Below are 22,721 nucleotides of genomic sequence, written 5' to 3'. Positions count from 1 at the left end.
CACTTCTTCGTGAAAAGAAAATTAATTGGTTAAGAAATTTGGCAAGATATTATGTATGGTCGAAAATAATTATTGCGTGGTCTTTTTCGAGATGGAAAGGTTAACTGAGAACTGAGTGAGTTAACAAAGAAGAACGGGTGAAATAAACGTAGGGTTCAAAACATTCGAAAGCTCGGCTTCTGCTGCCGATTTCCCACGTTTAGAACGAATCACAACAGAACGCATCATTAATCATGGCAGGATGACCAGGGGATGCGGTGGGGATGCCGCACTCCAACCGCGGGGCGGCCTAAAACTTTTTGAAAGATCCGACCAGAACAGAAAAAAAAAAAAAGAACAGAACCGAGCAGAACCGAACCGAGTCCAACAGAATGGAGCTGAAAAGCAAGGCACATTGGGCAGGTCGAAGGCATCGAAGCCAACAGCCACTGAAGATGCATGAACAAAAAGCAGCAGCAACAACTAATACAAGGCACACAAGCAGGCGCGTTTCTCGTCTGGCGGATTGGTTTTCAAGAACGGAACAGCGACGCGATTCAGACAAGTTACACTAGAAACAAATATTTTAATTAAGCAAAGTGTTGTCAAAAAAAAATATTATTAAAAAACCATACAATTTTATTATCTTTTGGATAATCCTCACAGCTCAATCAATCGCTTGTTATCAAAAATAGTTTGAAAATGAATTAGTGGGTTGCCTAACTCCAAAGTTCCTAATTATAAAACAAATATAAATCTTTAAATTATGTAATTATAGATAATTCAATTAATATAACATTTTGTCCAAGTGCACTGTGACTTTTTATCAGACTCGGACTTTAGGTCCGTTTTCATGGTCACTCACCCGACGCATTTTGGTGTTCTTTTCCGAGCTGCAGGAGACAACAAGGGGCAGCTAATTACAATCAAATGGAATGGGGCGGACGGCTGCTCGAGATCGGCTAATAGCGAAATTAATCAAATCATCAGGGGGACAGGCGAGCACCGACAGACTGATAGATAGACAGTAGGGGCAGTTCCTCCCCTTCGGTCGTAAAATGTTCAGAATTCAGAATTCAATGCCTGAGGCCAGAAAGGAAGCATCGCATCTATAAGTCCAGGTTCCATCCTAGTTTTCTGGCCAAGTTCATTGCACGTGCCTAGGCACACACACTCACACAATGGTGATCCAGAGATACTGGCCCGTTGTTGTTGTTTACTTTTTCCATTCGAGGCTTAAACAATTGGCCCAAGCCCAGAGCCAAAATAAAAACCAGTTTGTGCTCGGCTTTCAGCTTTTTTGTTGGTTTTTGTTGGGCTTGAGTTTGTTTGGCTGCTGTTCTCTTGAGGTGTGCTCTTAAATATCGAACTGGCTGCCTTTTTGGATACATCCGAGCTGGCTAAAAACCGAAACCAGTTTGGAGAACTGGCCACTGGCCAAAAGGAAACCTCCCATGGCTTCGGTGGGGGTGTTTGTTGGTTTGTCAAAATAATAAAAAAAAAAACAGGAGACACACAAAAACACAAAAAACATCGAAAAAAGTGCAGCCCAAAAACTCAAGTTTAAACGTAATAGAAAAACTTTTAAGAGCTTGCTTCTTTGTTTTCGAGTTCACTTTTTTATGGGTTAGATTTCCCCCTCCCTCCGCCCCTTTTCACTCTTCATTTTCTTAACCCCGCGGTACCCAGATAATAATCACAACATGAAACTATTTTTGAAGCACTTAAAACGAGACCCATAAATCTTAGTTTTCGGGAATAGTGGAAAAGAACCGAAAACCGAACCCGAAGAAAACGATCTGGAGAAAGAGCAACGACATCGTTAAATTGCAGCTAGCGGACCGTTCCATCTGCGTTTCGCCTGATTATTCTGTTTAGTTTGGTTTATTACTTCATTTATTTCCATCTTTTAAATGAATCGGAGAAAAATCCGACATTCTTGGGCATGTTACACTTCTTGGAATTCTTAGTTTTGTAATTATTATAGCAGTTTAAGTTTTGATAATTATTCGGATCAGAATTAAAATTACTGCTCAACACTTTTCCTCTTACTCATCTCAATCTCGTTTTGTAACCGACTTAAGATGCATTCGAAAAGGTCTTTTAATTGCACCATTGCCAACACGTTAAAAGCCATTGGCACGCGGCGAAAGTCAAGATGCAGTGAAAAAAGGGATTCCGATTCCGATTCCGGGTAGCATAATTAATTTCTGAAGACCTCGAAAATTCGGGGGCGTAGGACCGTGAGGTGAAGTGAAAGATAACCGAAGGAGAAAATTGACAGGCTAATTTATTGTAACGGCAACTGACAAGCTCCCGCAATCGCGGCCCAGTCATTCCACTTTCATTGTCTTCGGCTGATAAATGAAGATGAAGTCGACCTGATTTTTATTGTTATTTCCGCTTCGCTCCTTGGAGATCCCCATGGAAGCCGCGACGATTTTTTATTTCACCCAATGACTGGCCGAAATTGGCAGACTTAACGGCAATTTAAAGTGACGCCTCTAAATGATGTCCCCAAAATAAAAAGGGGGAGCATCCTCATGAAGATATTGTCACCAGAGGGAACAGACTGAAACTTGTTGGGCCCTAAATGCGGTAAAACTGTCAAACAATCAGACACAATGTGCTCACACATGGCATCTGGGGGTCTGTCCTCTGGTTCTGGTTGTTCCCAGTCTCGTTCCCATTTCCCAATCTAATCTGATGACACAAATGAGCAATCTGAAAATCAGCTTGACATCTGCGGGCTGTCGCCGAATGGGAAAAGTTCTATCCAACAATTTTCAGCTGCCTCGGGCGGTCAGGGGTTAAGGTTGAAAAGAAGGTGCCGGGAAAATTGGTAATCCACATCAAAATATTTATGACAGCTGATAATGAGAGCAAAGGATTTGGGAAATAATGCCAACCAAAAGGCTGTTTACATTCCAATCTCGCACATTAGATACTGAACAAATAAGTAGAAAGAGCCATTGTGTATCATTTCATTGGGAAGTATGTTTTGGGTCTTTTTTTGTGTAGATAATAAAGAAAGGTGTATTTTACCCCTTGATTATCTCCTGTGGATTTTTTATCTCTTGCTAACAAACATTTGTTTTGATGACTCAAAACCTGCGACGCATTCAAACAAAAAATCTCGTGAGCTTGGTAAACAATGAGTAAATTATATCATTAGAAAATTAATCCACTTTATTTTGGTATCGAAATGCGTGGGATTTACATAACTTTAAAACTTTATTTGTTTTCTTATTCTTAAGTTTGTGGCAGTCAAACCCCTAAGTTCTCTGAAAACCCAAGTTCAATATGAAAGACAACCTTTTTAGCAACTATTTGCTGACCACAGACGCATTATGTGGAATTCGCACCCAGTCAATAAAAAAAAGAAACCTCCCATCAGGTGCCAAGTTGCATTAGAGTTGTATACCCATTTTGTGGAGGTATTTGTTCCTGCCACACACCCAAGAAGTGCAAGTATCTGCGTAACTGCAAGATACTTCTCGTCTCCAGCCGCCTTTTGAGCCTGCTCATTAACGGCTTAGAAAAGTAGAAGAGCTGCTCTCCAGACACGCACACAATATGAAATGAAGAAAGAAATCCAAATGGGGAGCCAGTTGGCACCGCAGACAATGTGTCAAATAAGGCCTGACGACAGGAAAAAGGAAAAGCGTTGCGAATGCAGAACATGTGTGTGAAAAACAAGGGGCGATAAGTGAGAAAAAAATGCGCAGATACAAAGGAAGATTTTTGCAAATGGGGCGGGACAGTTGGGGATTTTCAGGGGCAAGGAAAAGGCCGTGGAGGAACTCCCACAGTTGACAATGACATTCGCCTGACACGGCAAGGAAGTCGCCAGTCAAGGCTACCCTCAAGAGGTTCTTCAACTCCGGCGGAGAGTTGGGGTTTACTTTGTACGTAGTTAAAGATAGAATCTCCAGAGACTTAAAATTTGCTAGAAATCCAGGTATTGCATTTTAAAGGGTATAAAGATTAATTTCCTTATTGCAGATTAATAGTAAATATCATTATTTTAAAGAACTTATGCAATTGGACTTTCCTTCTTTTACTGTTAACAACAACTTAACAACTTAATTTAATAGCTCCCTTAGAAGATTACTGCTACTTACTTGGATTATTGTTGGCTTCTCGCCAATGGGCAGCAGCTCTGCAACCAAAAGTGGTTCGAGATAATCCCTTGCAGCAACTCCACTTCTTTCCCGACCACAATCCTGGATGATAGCGATACGACTTTGGCGTATTACTATCCTCACAAACTGAAAATAAAGATGACGAGGTTAATTTGATTATTAATAAAACAACAACCGTATAATAACATTGTTAATAAGTATATTAGCTGTTAATTGATTTGCGAAGCATTAAAGTACAGTATAATTACTACATAAGAAATTCAGTTAAAAGTTTTCGATTCTTTGCTTTAAACTGTAATTTTTAGGAACAAGTCTTCAAAAGGCATCTGCCTTTCAACCAATTAAACCTTGTTAGTAGTTCTTGGACAGTTTCTCCTAATTTCCAGGCGTTTTTTTTACTCAAAGCGGCTGTTTTCGTTATCGCCTTCGATTGATCTGGCCGAAAAAACAAAAACAGCTGCAGTTGGTCTGGCTCCCTGGTATTGTGTTTTTGGGTCATCATCAGTCGAGTCAATGGGGGCTCACCTTGGCGGATGGCGCGGATCCACTCGCTTCGCTCCTTCTCGCTGTTGGCGATCACGTAGAGTGTGTACTGTGGCACCGCTCGTCCACTCTGTTGGCCCTCAACTGCAACTCCAACTCCACCGCCGCCGCCGCCGTTACCGTTCTCCAACTGCTGCGAATTCGCCGACGATGAGATCTCACAGTAGCCCACTTGGAACGGATAACCCTGGATGGATTTCAGCGTTAACGTTTCGTTAGTTAATGAATCTCTGCGATTTATTTTCTCAGCGATTTCTGGCTACTCACATCCGGTGCAAAGGGATCGCCGCCCTCGCCGCTGACCGTCGCCTCCTCCACGAGGCGAACGCCCTTCAAATGAATGCGACCGCGTTCGCGCCTCCGCTGAAAGTGAAACAGAGCGACGGGAAAGTTGTAATTAGCTTTTGGATAAACTAACCAAGGGGTGGTACTAATTAAAGCGTTTACTTTCAGTTCGGGAAAAGGAAATTGGACTCGATTTGCAGCTAAAATAGTGCTACTATTAAGTCCATTATTTTAAATTGAATGGTAAACCTCTTCAAATCTTGAAAAATTTAATTATTAATATTTAAAGCCTGCCTATAAAATAGTTTAGATAACCAATTATATTTCACAGTAACAGTTCTTCCTCTCCAGTTATTCTTTTGAGATACTTTTTCATAATAAAAGATATAACACAATATCTCCCAATTAAGAACAATTATAAATAAATTAGGTTTAATTGGTATGGCTCCCAGGCACATCTAATTCCTTAATAAATTTGTTTGCTATGGAACTATACAAATCGATTAGAAATATAGTTCTGCTCCAATTCATATTAATTACAATTCTCGACGAACACGGAAGTGCGCTTTTTTTTTGTGTCTACAAAAGAAGGAGAAACACTTCGAGCAGCCGACTTTCCATTACAGCATACCCTCTTTAAATTGGCTTCTTCAATCATCATCATCGGAGCCATTAGCGCTCCATGTTCGTCGGCAGTATCTCGGTATCATCTTCCCCACTCATCATCATCGCACAAACTCACACATTAGCAGCGCCAATTTAACGGATCGCCTTGTGGATTTTCCTGCTCATTTTCGAGTGGAGTGCGAGTTTCAATTTCAATTCTCAATTGGCCGCCAAGTTGTCTTTTCCTGCCGCACACACACACACACACACACACACATTTTCAATTTCATTACGAATTTGAAGCTGAATTTGAATTTTGTGCTGCCTCATGGTTCGCCTTCTTCACTCGTCCCTCTGTTTTACCTCCCACCACTTAGCTTTTGACTTAACCCAAATAGGTTTTGACTTTTTATGCACAAGTTTTATGTACACAACAAAGAAAAAGGAATTTTTGGTACTAGAATGATTTGTATCTTAAATGATTTTTATATTACGGTAACTTGATTTTTGGTCTATGATCAGATCCTTACTTTTTATTTCAAAAGCCTTTCATTTGATTAAAATATCTTGTGAATATGTTTATATATTTCCTTTTCGATCCAAAACATAAACTGAATGTGAGCCCCATTTTATTATATTTTCTCTCTCTGTATGCCTTTATCAACTCGAAGTCTTGTAACTCCAAGAAGGAAGTTCAATTTCTTTTCTTGAATTTCAGTTTCTGTTTTTTCTTTACCCTCAGCCGCTTGTTTAGTTGTTTTTTTTCTGTAGAGCTTTTGTTTTTATTTTTTCTTATTTTGAAATTGCTGCTTGTTTATTTGAGGTCTTTGTGTCAACGCTGTTGTTGATGGGGTTTTTATGCTGCGTCTGCCGTTGGTTGCCTCACTTTGTGTTTGTATAGATCTTTTTTCGTTCGTTTCTGGGTTGCTGCGATAAGTTGGGGCCAAAAGCTAACCCGACAGGCAACAACGTGCTTATCTGTTGGTCTTAAAATTTCACTCTCCGAACTGCCTGTGTGTTCCAGCCAGCGAGCGGAGTCCCCACCTCACGCCCTGGAAGTTATGGCTTAGATGGCAGCCTTTGTTGGCCGTCTGAGTCAATTAGGCCAATTACGTTGACTTAATTGAGCTGGCAGCGCTTAAAGGTCTTCCCCCAATTGTTGCACCGTCTTCGCCGGCAGTTTCCGCCCCCTCCACACACCTCACAGCCCCTCCGAAGTTGCCCCTCAAGTGTCGGCACACGTGCAAAATTAACCCCTGGCAAAGGAAAAGGACGATGACGACGTTGCTCAAGTGCCGTCAAGTGGAATGCCAGGACGATGCCGAAAAAACGAAAAAAGGAGCGATACGAATTTAAATGGCTCACATTTTTCGGCATCCAGTTAACGAAGTTTATTAAGCCTGTCAAGGTACGTGAACGATATGCATTGCCATCGTTTGTTAAAAAAAAGGATTGGGTATAATGCATTCGAGGGGATGGTTGCATTGAAAACTGCAAATCCTTGATCTTAATCCTTGTGATTGTTGACAAAACATTTTATATTGGTTTTAATTGGCTAAGAACAAACATAACATTACCATAAAAGGTAAGTGGTTAAATTAGAGGGGAACAAGTTTCTATTTAAGTTTGTATCACAACTAATATTAAACTTTTAATTCCCAACTTCGTGATGAGCTTTAAAAACTATAATACCTTTTTGTATAAATAAAAAACTTCATCTCGAATGCAGAAGATACTTTCTGCATTATTAGCTAATGTCGTTGCTGCTTCCCCTTCACAGTAACTAAACTTTCAGTGAATTGAAAAATCAAGAATAAATGGAGTGGGCGAAGAATAGCACCATCAATAGGAGCACCGAGCGGAAAAGGCGGTAAGGAGGAGGAGGAGGAGGAGGAGATGGCTAGGAAAATAGTCCGACAGCTAGATGACATCCGGCGTCTGTCAGGCCAATTCAACCCAGTTTCAGTTCGGTTCGCCAGACGATGCTTCCTGAACACGCCAACTTGGTTCGGAGGAGGAGTTAGTGGGACAGGAGGTGGAAGAGGAACATGTCGTGCCACTTTCTCGTGAATAGCCAACTGAACTGAACCGAAATGGATGTAGAAATGAAAAGTAGAGCTACATAACTGCAAAATGGCTATGACTGCTAGTTATGGTTTCTGCTTTGATATCTGCGGACAAAGTTCTGACTTCCCCGCAGAGTGAAAAGGTCAACGAACCAGCGGATACGAATGTATCTACATCTAAAGGTTGCGCAAATGTTGAGCATATGTCCGGACATGTGGCATCAATAAGCGAAATGGAGATGCAGCTGCTTCTGATTCACAGTGAAAACGAGCTAAAAATTGCCGACAATTAAACGGAGATCGTTCAAACTCGCATGGAAATTTCCATTGACTGAAAATGAAAAAGAAAGGCTCGATACCCTGTAAAACCCGATCCGCAGAATGCTGTTTAAAAATAATATACCCTCGTTAAACGAAATGGAAAGGCCCAGACGAAATGGAACTCCGCCAAGTGAAAGTCAATTAGGGCAACATTAATCAAACTGATTAACGAAATGCAGTTTCGGTTTCGAACCTTTCTGGAATCGCCTGCAGCCAAAAACAAAAGCCATAAAAACACTGAATGAATATGAAAATGGAATGGCTAAAGCCTGAACTTGGTTTCGGGTGTCGAAAGTTGGTTAAGCAAACAAAGTGTGTATAGAACTTGGGAGAAAACCTCCTTGGGGCTAATTCTTTATTACAGTAGGAAATGCCGCTGACATGGGAATATTTTTCTTAATTATTCCCTGCTTGTTAAAAACGTATTTCTCTTGCATAAACGAAAAACACAAAAGGTAGTTGCTTTTTCTGCTGCACTCTCAAATGGCAAAGGAATTTCCGGAAGCATGAGAAGAAAAGGCAGCCAAGGCAACCAAAGGTAACACAATATGCTAAAAAGGACAACAGGTTGAAACACGAAACGCACCTGTAAAGGACCCAGTATACTCAGTGTGTACACTTATTTAATTCTATTGTTCACGGGGAAAAACAGGGAAAACAGGGGAGGGTTCGGAAAAGAGCGTCCTAATGGCACGGCAATCACCTGTGCATAATTGAGAGAGCTGTCAAAGCAAACTGCACTGCACCTCAGGTAAGCAAAAAAAAAAAAAAAAAAAAAGTACGAAAAGGAAAGAAAAATAGGGGAGCCGGCGAGGAAAAACGCAACAAAACTCCAGGAAAATTGAGTACCAGCACAATAAAGGAAAACGATTAAGTGAAAATTGCCATTGCCGAGGGTCAAAGTGGAGTGGGTTAGCAGAAGGAGAGAGCGTGGAAAATGAAACGATAATTAAAGAATAGATGAAGAGAGCAAGCGGAGAAAATGCAATTAAAGTATAAGCAAATTAACTAGAAGATTGCTTCACTTTTTAGTGAACACTAAATGGTGTTGAAGCTCCATTTTGAATGTATTATTTTTTAACGGCTTAAATACAAACTAATAAATAGTTACGCTTATTATTTCCATTAGAAAGGATTTCTATTCATATTCATATAAAAGCATAACAAGTGTTGTTTTAGTTAATTTATCTGACTTACAAGACCAAATTCTTAACACTCCCTAAAAATATTATTCCTACGGTGGCTAGAAGTGCTCTTAAAAGTTAGAATGATAGAAACCCGATTAGGAAGCTAGAACCACTCCATTGGAAAGTTAAGTGTACCGCCCCCACTCCTTATCTATATCGCCCACTCAAGTGCATCCTCGAAGTTCAAGAGTGAAACCTTTACAATGTTGATTAATGAAAACCAAACTGCCTCATGTGGCATGTTAAAATGCCATTTCGGTTCGACTTTGAGCCGCGTAACGAATCGGGCAAGATATGTACATACATATGTTCCCTTCGATTGATCGAGGGTAAACTTATGGGGTGGGGGAAACCCCCTGACAATTCCCATGATTGATGGCGACTGGGAGGGAGCGCTTCTTTAACTGACCGCATGTGGAGTGCGATTGAAAAATTGCCTCAAATAAATTATAACTGTAATAAAGAGAAAACCAAATGTACAAAATGACCCGACGTAATGGTTTTTCAATTTCCCCCAAGTTTCCCCCGGTTTTTCTTTAATTATTACAATTTCACGCGTAGGAGCGGCAAACGGCAATAAATTTCAGTTAAAAGAAGAATGTAAACAAAGACAGCCAAGTTTTTCCTTTGCCCGGCATATGTTTCCTCTATCGGATAAGGGGGCAGTGGGAAATTTATGCATTTTTCCAATGAAAACGAAAATTTTCCTATGCATAATTTGAGTTGTTTTCGCTGGTCTTTTGGTCTTTGGTGCTGGTTCCCAGCCATCAAAAGGACATGGTTGGTTGACTCGTACGTTCTGGTCAAGATGGCGCAATTAATTTTAGTGTGTGTAATTTGTGCCAAATCATTCCATGTTCATCTAGGCTGTCTTCGCCTCTTCGTGATAAAAAAAATTCACTTCCTCTGCGTTTTGCATTCAAGAAAAGGTTCTCAAACTCAAACTGTTCACCTCATTACAAATAATTCTTATGCAGATTTTTGATTGTTTGATGAAATTAACAAAACTTTTAAGGAATACATTAAAAATAATTATACACATTCAACTTAAAACGAATAAATTACTAGTTATATTGCAAAAATCAAATAAATTTGACAGTAAATGTATTCTTTTATTATAGTGTTTAATTAAAATCTATATTTTCGGGCTTAGCTTGAGAACAAATGCCATCATTTTTCGTGTGCGTCCTGAGAAAAGCCATCAAAGCATGAACTGCAATTTCGCTGGAATTCCCCTACACATGGGAGTGATCCATCATTGGGTCGCAGAAAGAAAGAAATACCAGAGGAAATCTTGGGAAAAACGAAAAAGCGTTGGCGATGTAATTAACGATAAGACAAAGTTCAAAGTTGGCCTGGAGCAACCCTAATAATTAAATTTATAGAAAAGAAAAGACAACGACGAAGAAGAGAAGAAAAATCGAATCGAAGATAGGCATCAAGAAGAGCTTGTACATCCACAAACATACACATATACACATGCATATATACAGCTGATCAATCAGCGATCCCCTTATCCCCTTCCCCTCGATTTTCCAACCAACTCTATAAATATGAAAATCGTGACTTGAACGCTTAAAAAGCGCTTAAAACGTATTAAGCAAACACACATATGGAAAACTTGTCCGCCGCGGAGACAAAGAAAGAGGAATAATTGAAAAGTGAGTGGGGAACAAAGTGCGATAGCTGGGCAACCGAGGAGATAAATGTGCTGAGGAAATTGTCAGTCATAAGGTCAGCGGCGAGTGGATCCAATGAAAACCCCTATCCCGAAATTCCTATCCCCTGAAATCTACCCAATATCAAGTAATTACATGCGAACGAAAAGAGTTCCCGTTCCCTTTGACAGCTGTGAAAAAGAAAAGGAAAAGCCGAAGTTGAGATCAGAGTTGGAGTTGGAGCCGAAGAAGTATGCCCCTACGCAAAGGCATTTTTCAGCATTTTCCACTGCTTGGTTAGCTGTTTAAATATAACCATACTCCTTCCTCGGATCTTTCGAGGGAAACATTTGGTCTCTGCGCCCTTTGTCTATTTTCGAAGCAATTCGTGTTTATTTTTATGTTTTGATAAATGCATTTCTCCAGCCGCATCTCATTCACAGACATCGGCAAATCGTCGAGGAGGTCGTTCACTGTGGTTCTTATACTTTTTGATCTGTGTTGAATGGAAGCTCTAATTGGGATATCAATAACAAATCGGATTAATTTAGAAATTCGATTTGAGGCGTAACGCTTCTTGGTCTTGCTTTAATTAAATTCATCTTTATTGATAAATAATGCAGAACAAGAAAATTCCATGTTATTCGTTTAGTTGTCCGTGTAAATATGTGTGTAAATGTAGTAACTAAATTAGGTCCTTTAAATTTAAAAAATGATAAAATAACGCTCATTATTTTATAAAAAATGATATTTTTTCAAAATTTATTGTTGCATTTTTGAGTTATTTATACCACAACATGTATTGCGCTCAGCTTGTGCTCTATATGATTAATACATTATCTGCATTTAAAAAATATTTAACAGTCAAATTAGTTTTGTAGTACATTATCATTACATTGTGGTATTGAAATTTAGAATATTTTTTATGATTTATAATTGTTATTATCATATTTTATTATGATTCATACCCAAAAAAAAATGACCAAAATACAAGTAAGAAATATATAAAGGCGCATTGTTTATATTTAGAACACGATTCTAGAGGAGGAACACTGACTAACGGACTCAAAGGCACGCGAGTCAGAGCATTTTACTCTGAGAGCGCACAAGCAAGCAGCACCAATGTTCTGTTCTCTCTTGATTTTCGCACGCTTCGCTCTTGTTGGGTTCTAAACCCCTATGTAGCCATGTGCCCGGGTAGCTCAGTCGGTAGAGCATTGGACTTTTAATCCAAGGGTCCAGGGTTCAAGTCCCTGCTCGGGCGAGCCAACTTTTTTATTTTGTAATTTTTTTTCCAACGCATTTTAAAATATTTTTATAAAAATTTCTCATTCATTTCAAGCGTGTGGGAAAGAGCTGGGGGCTGTGATTCATTCATAAAACTGCATCTGCAACAACATAATTAGGGCAGGAAGAGGGCGGTTGGTTGGTTAAACGCGGATTTAAAGCGCAGCTCCAATAAAATAAACCATCATTAGCCATATTAAATTCTCGGGTTGGATAATCTTTTTTTTTCTTGTGAAATAACCGTTTACATTCTTAGATTTAGAAAATGTTGTGCTAATTTTAAATGTTTGCTTGCTATTTATTTTTAAAGAATATTTTAAAAGGGTTAATGGGTTGTATCCACTATTATAAGTAACACTGTAGTTCGGTTTGGATCACGGGTTACTGGAACCTACAACAGGCAGTAGAGCACACAAGCAACGCCCGCCGGGCAATTTGTCTGGGTCGAAACTCTGGGATCCTTCGCCTTCTGACAGAAGCGCAGTGTCTGCGCCAATTCCTGACCGATGACTGCGAAACGCCCCCCAAAACTAAAAATGAAAAAAAAGAAAGAGCCACCAAGAGAAAGAGCTGCCTGGGAAACTGCAATGGAAACCGGAAATGGGGTGGATGCCAAGCAGATTGAATCATTGGCCATGCCTACATGTGTTCCTATGCTGTATTCAGCGAAAGAGTGGCTCTGGCTGCATTTCATATCGGGATCTTTTACACGACAAATTCAAGGGAATTTTGATTTGGCGAAATTGCACTGGAAGCGGAAATTAGTCGAGTCAAAAGCGGCGACCGGCGAAAGCCATTTATCATTTTGGACATTTTTCAGCCAGTGTGTGAATATTTTTTTTTTTGCATGTTTGCTTGGACAATTGCCCGGATGATTTTACAGTTACGCACTTTAACAAGAATGGGTTGATGATAAACAGTAAAATCGAAAAAAGAAACAAACTCAAATTTAATTCTTGTCTAGACTTACCTAAAAGCACAACACTTTAGTTTGTGTTTTAAAAGACTTGAGTCGAAAATTAAATTAAATTGTTGCATTAAAAATGGGACAAGGGAAATGAAAACGTACTCTTTACTGTAAAGATATATGCCCATAGTCGTAAATGTTTATTAACTTGCAAAAGTAATTATTTTGAAAATTTATAGTACATAATTACATTTTTTCCCACAAGTTGAAACATATTTTTTTTAGCTGTCCGAGAGCATTTTTCGTTCCATAGTACTTTAGCAACGGCCTTTGTGTGGGCCAAAAAAATGAGGAAAGTAAGTCTCGCACGCAGCTTAAACAGAACCGAAACGACAACCCACATTGAGTTATGAAGTCATCCCCCCCTTATGCGATCCACCGCCCCTATTTCGCCGCCAAAAAGCCATAAAGTACAAAACAGCTAACAACTTATGGCGATCGCTGCTGCTGCTGCTGCGGCTGCTGAAGAAGAGAAATATGTGTTTTTTATGATGACTCACGAGGCGAGCGGCTCGCGATAAGATCAATCATCAACCACAGAGGGGAAAGGGGGAGGCTACGAGTTTTCAACGATCTGGAACTCGAAGACCCCGAGCCGATTTTGCGGTCTGCGTCTGACCATTCAGACCATCTTTCATGATAACACTATTGAATACGAAAGTAGACAAGTTTTTCGGAATCGCTTTCAGATACAGTGCGTTTCAAAAATGTAAGGCAGTTGGTTGGGAAAATATTGAAATAAAACAAAATGATTATTATTTAACTTCTTTAAAAATGTATCCCTAAAATACATATAAGCTTTAACTTTCAGACTCTTTTTTGTACTTATTAATAAGTAAAATATTCTCTTGAAACTCAAATTATGGATATATACTTTCGTACCACACTGCTCCCCACATGCTCACACATTTGGATGAAACCGGCTTTGATTTCTAATTATTGGGATCGGTTTGTTTTTTCTGGGGTTTCGGCTTTTTTTTTTTTGGTTATTTGATTCGATGGCTCGTGAGCTTTGAATTAACAGCGGAAATAGCTGAAGCGATAATGCCAATAAAACGGCTTAAGACTTTTAGTTTTTCCGTAGAAAGGCGTTTATTTTCGAACATAATTCCAATTAAATGATTGTTTATTGTCGCTGCCCGATAATAAGGCGTAAAAGGTGTTTAGGCTTAGGCCTAAACTCACTTGCTGTGGGAGCGACTTGATTGGAACTGGGCTTTATTTTTACGGCCAACTTGAGGGCAGGGTCTTCTGTCTGGATGTAATAACTCAATGTCAGCTCGTGGGCGAAGGAAAACAAAGGAAGACAGGAGGCCGAACAGGGATGAGATAGACCAGAGCGAGAGATTCATTCAAGGCAGCATAATGAAGCATGAAAAGCTTAAGCTCGAGCAGACAAAGCGACGTCTGGGAGTCCAGGCACAAAAGGTAAAATATATATAAATTCCTAGGCCCGCAGGCTCTTCCTTTAGGGCTTTACAACTCATTAGACGCTGCAAAACCTTCATTTGGCATTCAAGACACGCCGGATAACACCAAAAACTCTTCCATTCAGTGAATGAATCATCTCGCGGACAGAAATCCGTTAATAGGCAAATCATGTACCAGCGGACCACCAATTGTCCAACAGGTTTTCCTTATAATTTTATTGATATCATGCTCGGTTCGAGTTCCAGTTCGAACAGCTTGAGTGTTACCTTTTCGAATGTGATTCATAATTGTTACAAGTGCTTACCAAAAGGGCTTGGTCTCTGCACAATTGAAATGTATTGAGCACATGTGCACATGTAAATGGCTCCAAAAGTGCTCGTAATTAGTCAGCACAAAAGTCAGCTGTCATGTAAGGAGGTGTATGGAAATTGGGGTTCTTTGTTCTCAGAATTTGTAGTGCCATGTTTAGGAATTTGTAAAAATAATTAATAAGCTTGAGCTAGAATAAAAATGTACCCTTAAATTGTTCACATATATAAATGTAATATTTCTCTAGACAAGATTTATAATGTAATATTAACTTGAATTGTACTAAAACTTGATTTTCATTATTACAATTTTAGCATGCAAAAATATTTAATATTAATATTATATCCGTAGTAATATATGTTTTCTATAAGCTTATTATTCATATATTCCCCAAAAATCAAAGAGTATCAGCCTTAACTGTAAGAAACTGTAATCAGGCTTCAACATTTCAGTCGTTTAGCCTGCGGTTGCAACTGCAACTTCCATCCGCAAAAGACATCAGGTTGTCTTCCAAGGTTCGGGAATTAAATCGAGGACAGAGTCATGCCATACGCTCATTTTCGGAACCGAAAAGAGGGGCGACATATGTCAGAGTCAAGTTTTCCCCATCCCAAAAACAACAGAAGACGAAGCTTATCAAAAACATTTTGGCTTTGGCGCCAATTTCGTGTTAAATAAAATGCAGCGCGAAGATTTATAAAGGCATAAAACACAACGATTGGAAACGGGACCACCCAACATATAAAAATATTCAGCTTCGCTCGCTAATTTGTCAGCATTGGAGGAGGAAGGGTAAAAACGAGCGATGCGGGTTTTGTAATTCTACGAAATCAGCTTTAAGCCATTCGACGGAGGCCTCCCAAAGGTGTCAATTCGTGAAGAATTTTAAAATGCATGCGATGAGTAATAATCCCCACCAGAGACATATTTCTCTTTTACCGAAGGCGGCTTAAAAGCGAGGAAAAGCAAGAAAAAGAGGTGACGGCCAGCGAAGAGATAAATTAAAATGTCTAATTGGGTATGCCTCACAATTGTGGGAGATTGATCAGCAGCTCTAGTCCCGGGCTTTAAGGTCCAAAGACACTTTCCGAGTGTGTCGTAAAAAAATAAAAACTCCCCGAGTAGTCATAAAAAAATGTTTTTCGCTACGGAGAAGGAGTTCGTTTTCGAAGTGGCTACTGGACAGGATTAGTCCTCCACACAGGCAAACATCAATAATGGGGAAAGCATTTACAGCATTTATATTTACGAGCCGAGGTGGCAAGGAACTCAAGCCCAACCAGATGGCACTTCCATTAGCCGAAGGGCAGTGGGCATTGGCATGGAAATAGATATGAGGCAAGGGTATGCACAATTTATATTTATCTATTAGAGCTATAAATACCTTAAGCCCAAGGTAGTCACAGAAATTATCTTTGAATTTAGTTAGAAAGGGGTTTGATGGAGAGTTTTTACAAAGCCAATAAAATAAAGATCTATGTAAATAATCTTTTATGATCAAACCATAATCATATTTTGTAACATATTCTTAAACACTTATTTTGAAAGTGGGGGTCACCTGTTTCTTCTTAAGAAATTTCTTTCTGTGCTTTCCATTTTAAAACCTTTTTTTAATCGATTTAATCTATAGTCTTCAGAAGTGATATAGGTTTATTATTTTATTTTAAGTATTAGCTTTATATCCTTTTAGAAATCTCCTTAAGAAAGCGCATTCCCACATTCGTTATTCACACTTAGCCCCCTTCTCATTTCTCTATTTAACGCGGATCGCATGGCGACCCGCCTCCTTTCGGAAAATTGTTATTTACAGCCTTAATCTGTGCGAAATGTATTAGAGAGCAGAACGAACGCATTGGCACGGAGCGCAGAGCGTAGAGAACTGCAAAGTGTTGGCAAACAAAAAGTCCGGGTTCAATTAGCATACCACCGCGGTGAGCCATAGAGGATGGTTCGGTTCCTCGAGTCCCGTCTCCAAACTTCAGTTCCCCCTTTTTTTTTCCACTCGTGGGACTGCGACTGTAACTGGGACCTGGCCCAAGCTGCGATTTTTATGACAGGTTAATGACACAACTACGACATCGGTGGTGGCGATGATGATGAAGCCTAGGCGGGAGTGCATCGGTTACACCCAGCAAAAAGAATAAAAAATCGCTCTACTGCATTCTTTTATAATTAATCAGTTTATAAAAGTTTCATAACGTATTCCCCCTAATTGCGAAAAAAAAGCACTCAGACATATAGAGACTTTGACTTCATAAAACATGAAAGGAGACGCTTTGGATCTGTTTTTTTCTTAGTGTAAAAGTGCAATGACTAGATGTATGAATTGACCGGCTCAGCTTGTTGCTGGCTACCCATTAATCAGCTCCAAGGGTCTGACCCCAATAAACATGACAGGCTCGGACATTGGATTACAAGGCAGGAAGGACGGTAGACTGAAGAGTGCCAAGCAGCTGGAAATATCCTCAACTTTCAAAAAGGGGGTGGGACCTCACAAAGAAGCCACCGCGAATCAATCAATTAATTGAACATTTTCTACTCGAGTTCATCGAACCACCGAACTCCACCATTGTAGCAGCCCTCAAAATAAGGACAAAAGAAAAGCGGCGGTGGTGGCGGAAGGAAAACCAGCCAAATGAATAAATGAATGGGAAAATGATGGGCTACAGTGACAAGAGTGATTGACACCCAATTGTCGTTCGTCTCCTTAAATTTGAAAGGAGCTTAGATTGTGATGCAGCGATTCGCGTTCCCTTGAGAAAGAAGTAAATTGTACTGCGTAGTTACATTTGCATTCAGCTTAAAATATTAAAAAAATATACATATTAGTAAATTCGCATTTATATAACCTTATACCTTACTCTGTTTTGGTAATAAACATTTAAAGATTATCTTATTTTTTTAGTAATATACTGTACATATGTATATAAATTACGCATTAATTTAGCTTGTGGCTAAAACTTTTTCTTTGAATACCTCTTGTTGTTGTTTTATTCAAATAAAATTGTTATTACACCAGTTTCATAACAAACAATAATATCAAACAATTCTCGATTCCAATCAAGACCAAAATGAATCTTTATTGCATAATTTTAGGCGTATCCCCCAGAACAAAAAGCCTATCTAATTCAATTACGGCATTCAAACTTGGCACATAAACTAGTATCTCCCAGAGGACTTTCCTCTTTCTCATCACGCTGCTTACCTAGGGCTAAAAATGCGTCCTTTTGGGCGTCAGGATAATCCTTTTAATTTAGGCACAGGCACACAAAATTCGAAATTTGGGGTGCGGCAATAGTAGCAAAAACAACAACAACACGGAGATTCACGCACATACACAAACGCACCACTCACGCACACAGAGGCAGCTGGGTACACTTGAAAAACTTTTGCCTTGGGTGGGGCGTTTTCTTCTCTTTTTTTCGGTGGCTTTCGGTTAGATTCGCAAAAAATTTTCCAACGACGCCATGGAAGGGATTTGCGATTTAAATGTTTTATTCGGGTGGTTACGTTTTGACAATCTAAAGATTGCAGTGCACTTTTTAAATTATTTTTATGGTTTTATGTTTTTTTAATAAACAAGAGTTTCTTTAATAGTTAGAAACATGAGGAATAAGGGTGGTTTCAGTTTGCCGCTGAAAACCAATCAAATTTTCAAGGGTAGCAGCCGGCGCATAAGAAAACTGTTTGTTTTTCCAGTACTGAGACAAACAATTATGTTTCTAAAGAGTTTGAAAAACTTTTTAATTTTAAAAAACTCACGATAAATTGTATTATTTATTTAAACACCTTTTAGAAAGTTCAGGAAATTAATATATTATTTTTAGCGAAAATCTAACGCACGTCCACACGCGACGAAGCCAGGATAGAAACTCCTGCCACGGTTACTGAACTTCATCCAGGAAATTCAGAGGGAAACTCAAGGGAAACTCCGCTTCCAATTGGAATGGCATAACGGGATAGGACACTGAGTCTACACCCAAGGACTTTGAGGGTGGGTTTTCGGGCATTGTGCCGGTTAACAGCTGCTTTTGTGTGTGTATTTTCCAACCCCCACAGTGGTTAATTTCCAGTCGGAGACTGGATGGCACATCTACGACCGAAGTCGAGCTTGGAGACTTTTCCGAAACGGGCACTACGAAAGCGACATTTGTTTTGAAACGAATGCAGCCGGTTGCCCGAGCAGAGTAACTCTTCCCGGTCGGTGGGTGGTGAAATTTTGCGAGCCGGTAGGTGCCGTAATAACGACGCAATAAATGACGAAACCATGACGACAAGATGAGATGCCCACTTGAACATGAATAATGAACGTCCGTCCGAATCTCAAGACGTGTCATTGTCAGCCAAGCAAACTGGCTAACTCCTTGCAAATGTTCTTTTTTGGATTCCTATAATGAGTTGTCTATAATCTATATATTATAAATCAGGTTAATAAAATTTAAAAAACCCCTAATGTAAAATAATAATTGGCGAGCTTTGTGCTAAATAAAATTTCTGTCCATTTATAAATTATAAATTGGAAATATTTTTGCTTCAACAAAATGCATACTAATTAAACCGATCATTTATTAACAGTCTAAATTCCCAGAAAAAATCTTAGCTTTTCGTTTTGTTTTCGCTTATTTAATAAAGATTATGTTGATTCATTCTGATAAGTGATTTAGTGTATTCCAAATAAAACCAATTGTCGTTTTCATAATTGAATGACTCACCTCCACATTTTCCACATCGAAATAGCAGAAAGTTCGCTTGGTCAACTCAAACCACCGATGTTTATAGTTCACTGGCGTGAATCGTTTTTTGTTTTGGGCCCTTTTGACCATTGAACCGCTTTTAACGACGTCATACAATCTTTCAGACATTCTATCCATTTTGGCCTGAAAGGATTTGCTGCTCGATCGGAGCGATGATGATGACTTGATGCTGCCATTGACATGTGAATTTCGATGCTTTGTGCCCATCATCTTGACAAGAAAAAGTGTCTGCAAAAGCGGATTAAAAAGAAAAAATATTAATTTACCAAAAGCCGATGTATGTAAATATTTACAACCAAGCAGAGGCGATCTTAACCCTTGAGTTTACTCATTACTTTTTCCTGATGTCTTAAAGTACAAGAACTTTTTATTTAAATAAACGCCCTGATTCTTCTGCAGATAGTTTCATATTTTCAATATTGTATCCATCAGCGTCAAAAAATATTTTTAAATAGTTTTATGATCTATTCTGTGGGACGTCACTAACAATGTCGCATTCGTATTGAGATTGTTAAAATTAGCAGCGCTCACACAAAAAATTGGTTACAACACACTCTGAAGACAAGGCCATAAATCTATATTTAGGGGGCGTGGGCGTGCGAATCTTTTGAGCGCCCCTAGAGGCATTGACCGTGGAACATTGAACGACTAAAACATTAGAGCATTGGGAGTTACCTGGTTGACTAATTGACGTGGGCGTTCCGGCTGACATCAATCAAAATGGGATAGCGAAAAGTGGTGGAAAATATACATAACATACATACATATGTATGTCTGTATGTACAAACATATGGATAAGAGTAGAGGTACAAAAGAGGAACCAGAGTGGACAGACAAGTCAGGCAGCAAATCGAACGATTAAACGGACAATTAATTAACCCCGACTAGACAGGAGATATACACTATATAAGTTCACTCGTGCAAAGATCACTTGCTGACCTTGAAGTCGCACACAGCGGATTAAAGGATTAGCCCCCAAAGCGGTATATTCTTCGTTCCGCTGTCCTTACCCTTTTTCCCCTTCCTCTTCCATCCTCTTCGTGTTGCGAAGTGAAAAGCGTGTACACAAACAAACGGCACGTTGAAACGAGGCTCCAACTTAAGGAACAGCAACAATACGATCTACGGAATTATCACACTTCAACAAAAGCTAACCAGAAGCAGGAAAGAATACAGGAGCGCAGTCTGAAATGATTTATAAGCCACTTTACGGATTTAAAATGCAAATGAAAAGATCTATTGGAAAAAAAATGTTTACAAATTTTCGCGATTCTAAAAAAAAAAATATTTGTATTATCCTGGCGATTACCAAATCCGCTCCTGTTCACCCAGCAAACATGAACAGACGCGTCTGGAAAAGATCGAAACAAAACAAAGGCGACAAACGCTCGAGCTCCTCTTTTTCCCCTGCTTTTCCCACTTCTCCACCCACCACACCCCCTCACTTTAATCAAGCAGAGCCGCTACAAAAACGGGGAAGAACCGAAGGGGGAGCCGATCTGGAAGAGGGGCAGAGAATCTTGAGCGCAACGCGCATGGCCATAAGAAATAAAATAAACACGGGCCGAGGCACAAAAAGGAAAAAAGGATGGCAAAAAGGCAGAAGGCGCAATGTGTATATAAATCTTTTTCGTGGAGCGAGAGGCCCAAAGACCTGGGCTGCATAAGTTTACATACATACATACATACGTATATATACCTATATATATGTACATATAGCGGGCGTGGCCTGGCAACTCGTTTTTGACTTTGAATTTCGCCACGCAAATGGTCGCGCTTAGTTTGTATTCTTTGCATTTAATTTTTGTTTATTGTCGCGCTTTTTCTAGTCGACAGACCACGAAGAAGAAGAATGGAGAATCTGCGACCTTAGCAAGAATTTCATTCTAATTGGAAATCGTGGGTATCATGCGTTTCGTTGTTTACCTAATAAGCATAAATGAAATCTAAAGCGATGAAATAATTACTTAGCTAGTTGGGGAAGCCTAAATATTTATTTTAATTCAATTAAGAAAGCACTTATTTAACTTATTTTAAAATTAATTAAAATACAATTTCTTAGGGAATTTGGAGCTTGAACAAAGTCGCCATAATCACTTAAATTAAAGCGGATTCATTGTTGTTTTATCAATTGAAAGAGAGGATTAAACAATAGCTTATTTCAATTGGAGACGCAAGGGCGTCTGATTAGAAATTATAGAAATATTTCTTATCGGCCCTACAGAGAATACTATAGTTTCGAGCGCGGCTTGCAAGCAAATGAATTAGTGCGGATAAGTCAAAGAACAAAAGACGAAATTCGATAGCGATAAAGGGGTGCAAAGAATGAGAAGCAAGAACGAATACAAAATTTATAACTGTGCCAGATACTTACCACAAGTGCCGTTGATTGAGTAATTTGAAGCAATGACCTGACCGCATAACAACAACAGCAACAATACAATTTTCGTTAGTAACAACAAATCACAATTCTTCAATTGGAGGCAGACGGAACAAACAAAACAACAACAAATCACTTTCGTTTACGCGGCGACGAGAGTAAATACGATGAAATCAACCGACCGGCTTGTTAAGTATTTGCATACTGCGAAAAAAAACTTTATAAACAATATTATATCGCAGGCACAGCTGAGACGCTCTCACCGACACGCAGACACCCGCACACACCCGCAAAACAAAAGAGAGCAACAGGCGCAACGTAGGATTCCTGGAATTTCTTAACTTTTTATCCCCGTTGCAGTTGCACTTTCGCGATTTAATGGTATAACTAGAAATTGTAATGTATATTTATTTGTCACTTGTTGTTCGCTTTTAATGGTTTGTTTACAGCTATTATTTATAACTATTTAATAAATACTTCTTAAAAACCGAACCAAACGCGCCGCCGCAACTTCGCTGTAGTGTGGCCGAATACTGAGTGGGGAAACATACCGCCCCTGAATCGACATACAACTTTGACAAATACTAACCAATCATTGCCGTCTATTAATTGCGCGCTCAAAAATTTTTTAGCTCCTCTCTGTTTTAAATTGAAATGTAAGCATTAAAAACACATTAAGCATGTAAAATTCTTTTAATTTCCTTTAAAATGGAAGCCCTGGGGTTGTTTTTTAACCGTACGTTTTTATAATTTTTTAAGTATTAGATGTACCTAGATTTATAAAAACAAAATATTCATATCTG

General features: G+C 39.2%; 1 protein-coding gene and 1 non-coding gene across 2 annotated transcripts in view; one reads left to right on the top strand and one right to left on the bottom strand.

The window, feature by feature from the left end:
- The window catches only part of LOC108092654 (tyrosine-protein kinase Btk29A), a 47,824-nt gene extending 25,547 nt beyond the window's left edge, over positions 1 to 22,277 (bottom strand). The window contains exons 1-5 of the mRNA XM_017192310.2: positions 21,913 to 22,277; positions 19,497 to 19,766; positions 4,935 to 5,030; positions 4,650 to 4,854; positions 4,104 to 4,250 (exon numbers count right to left, since the gene is read on the bottom strand). Of these exons, the coding sequence (XP_017047799.1) occupies positions 4,104 to 4,250; positions 4,650 to 4,854; positions 4,935 to 5,030; positions 19,497 to 19,748 (700 nt within the window). The 5' untranslated portion in view covers positions 19,749 to 19,766; positions 21,913 to 22,277. The remainder of the gene's footprint in view (positions 1 to 4,103; positions 4,251 to 4,649; positions 4,855 to 4,934; positions 5,031 to 19,496; positions 19,767 to 21,912) is intronic.
- Trnak-uuu lies at positions 11,982 to 12,054 on the top strand. The gene has a single exon. It is a non-coding gene; the product is annotated as a tRNA-Lys (tRNA).
- Positions 22,278 to 22,721: the final 444 nt, after the last annotated feature.

The sequence above is a fragment of the Drosophila ficusphila genome, unplaced genomic scaffold (genome assembly GCF_018152265.1).
Source record: "Drosophila ficusphila isolate 14025-0441.05 unplaced genomic scaffold, ASM1815226v1 contig_127, whole genome shotgun sequence".
NCBI lineage: Eukaryota > Metazoa > Arthropoda > Insecta > Diptera > Drosophilidae > Drosophila > Drosophila ficusphila.
This window is presented reverse-complemented; position numbering and strand designations above follow the sequence as displayed.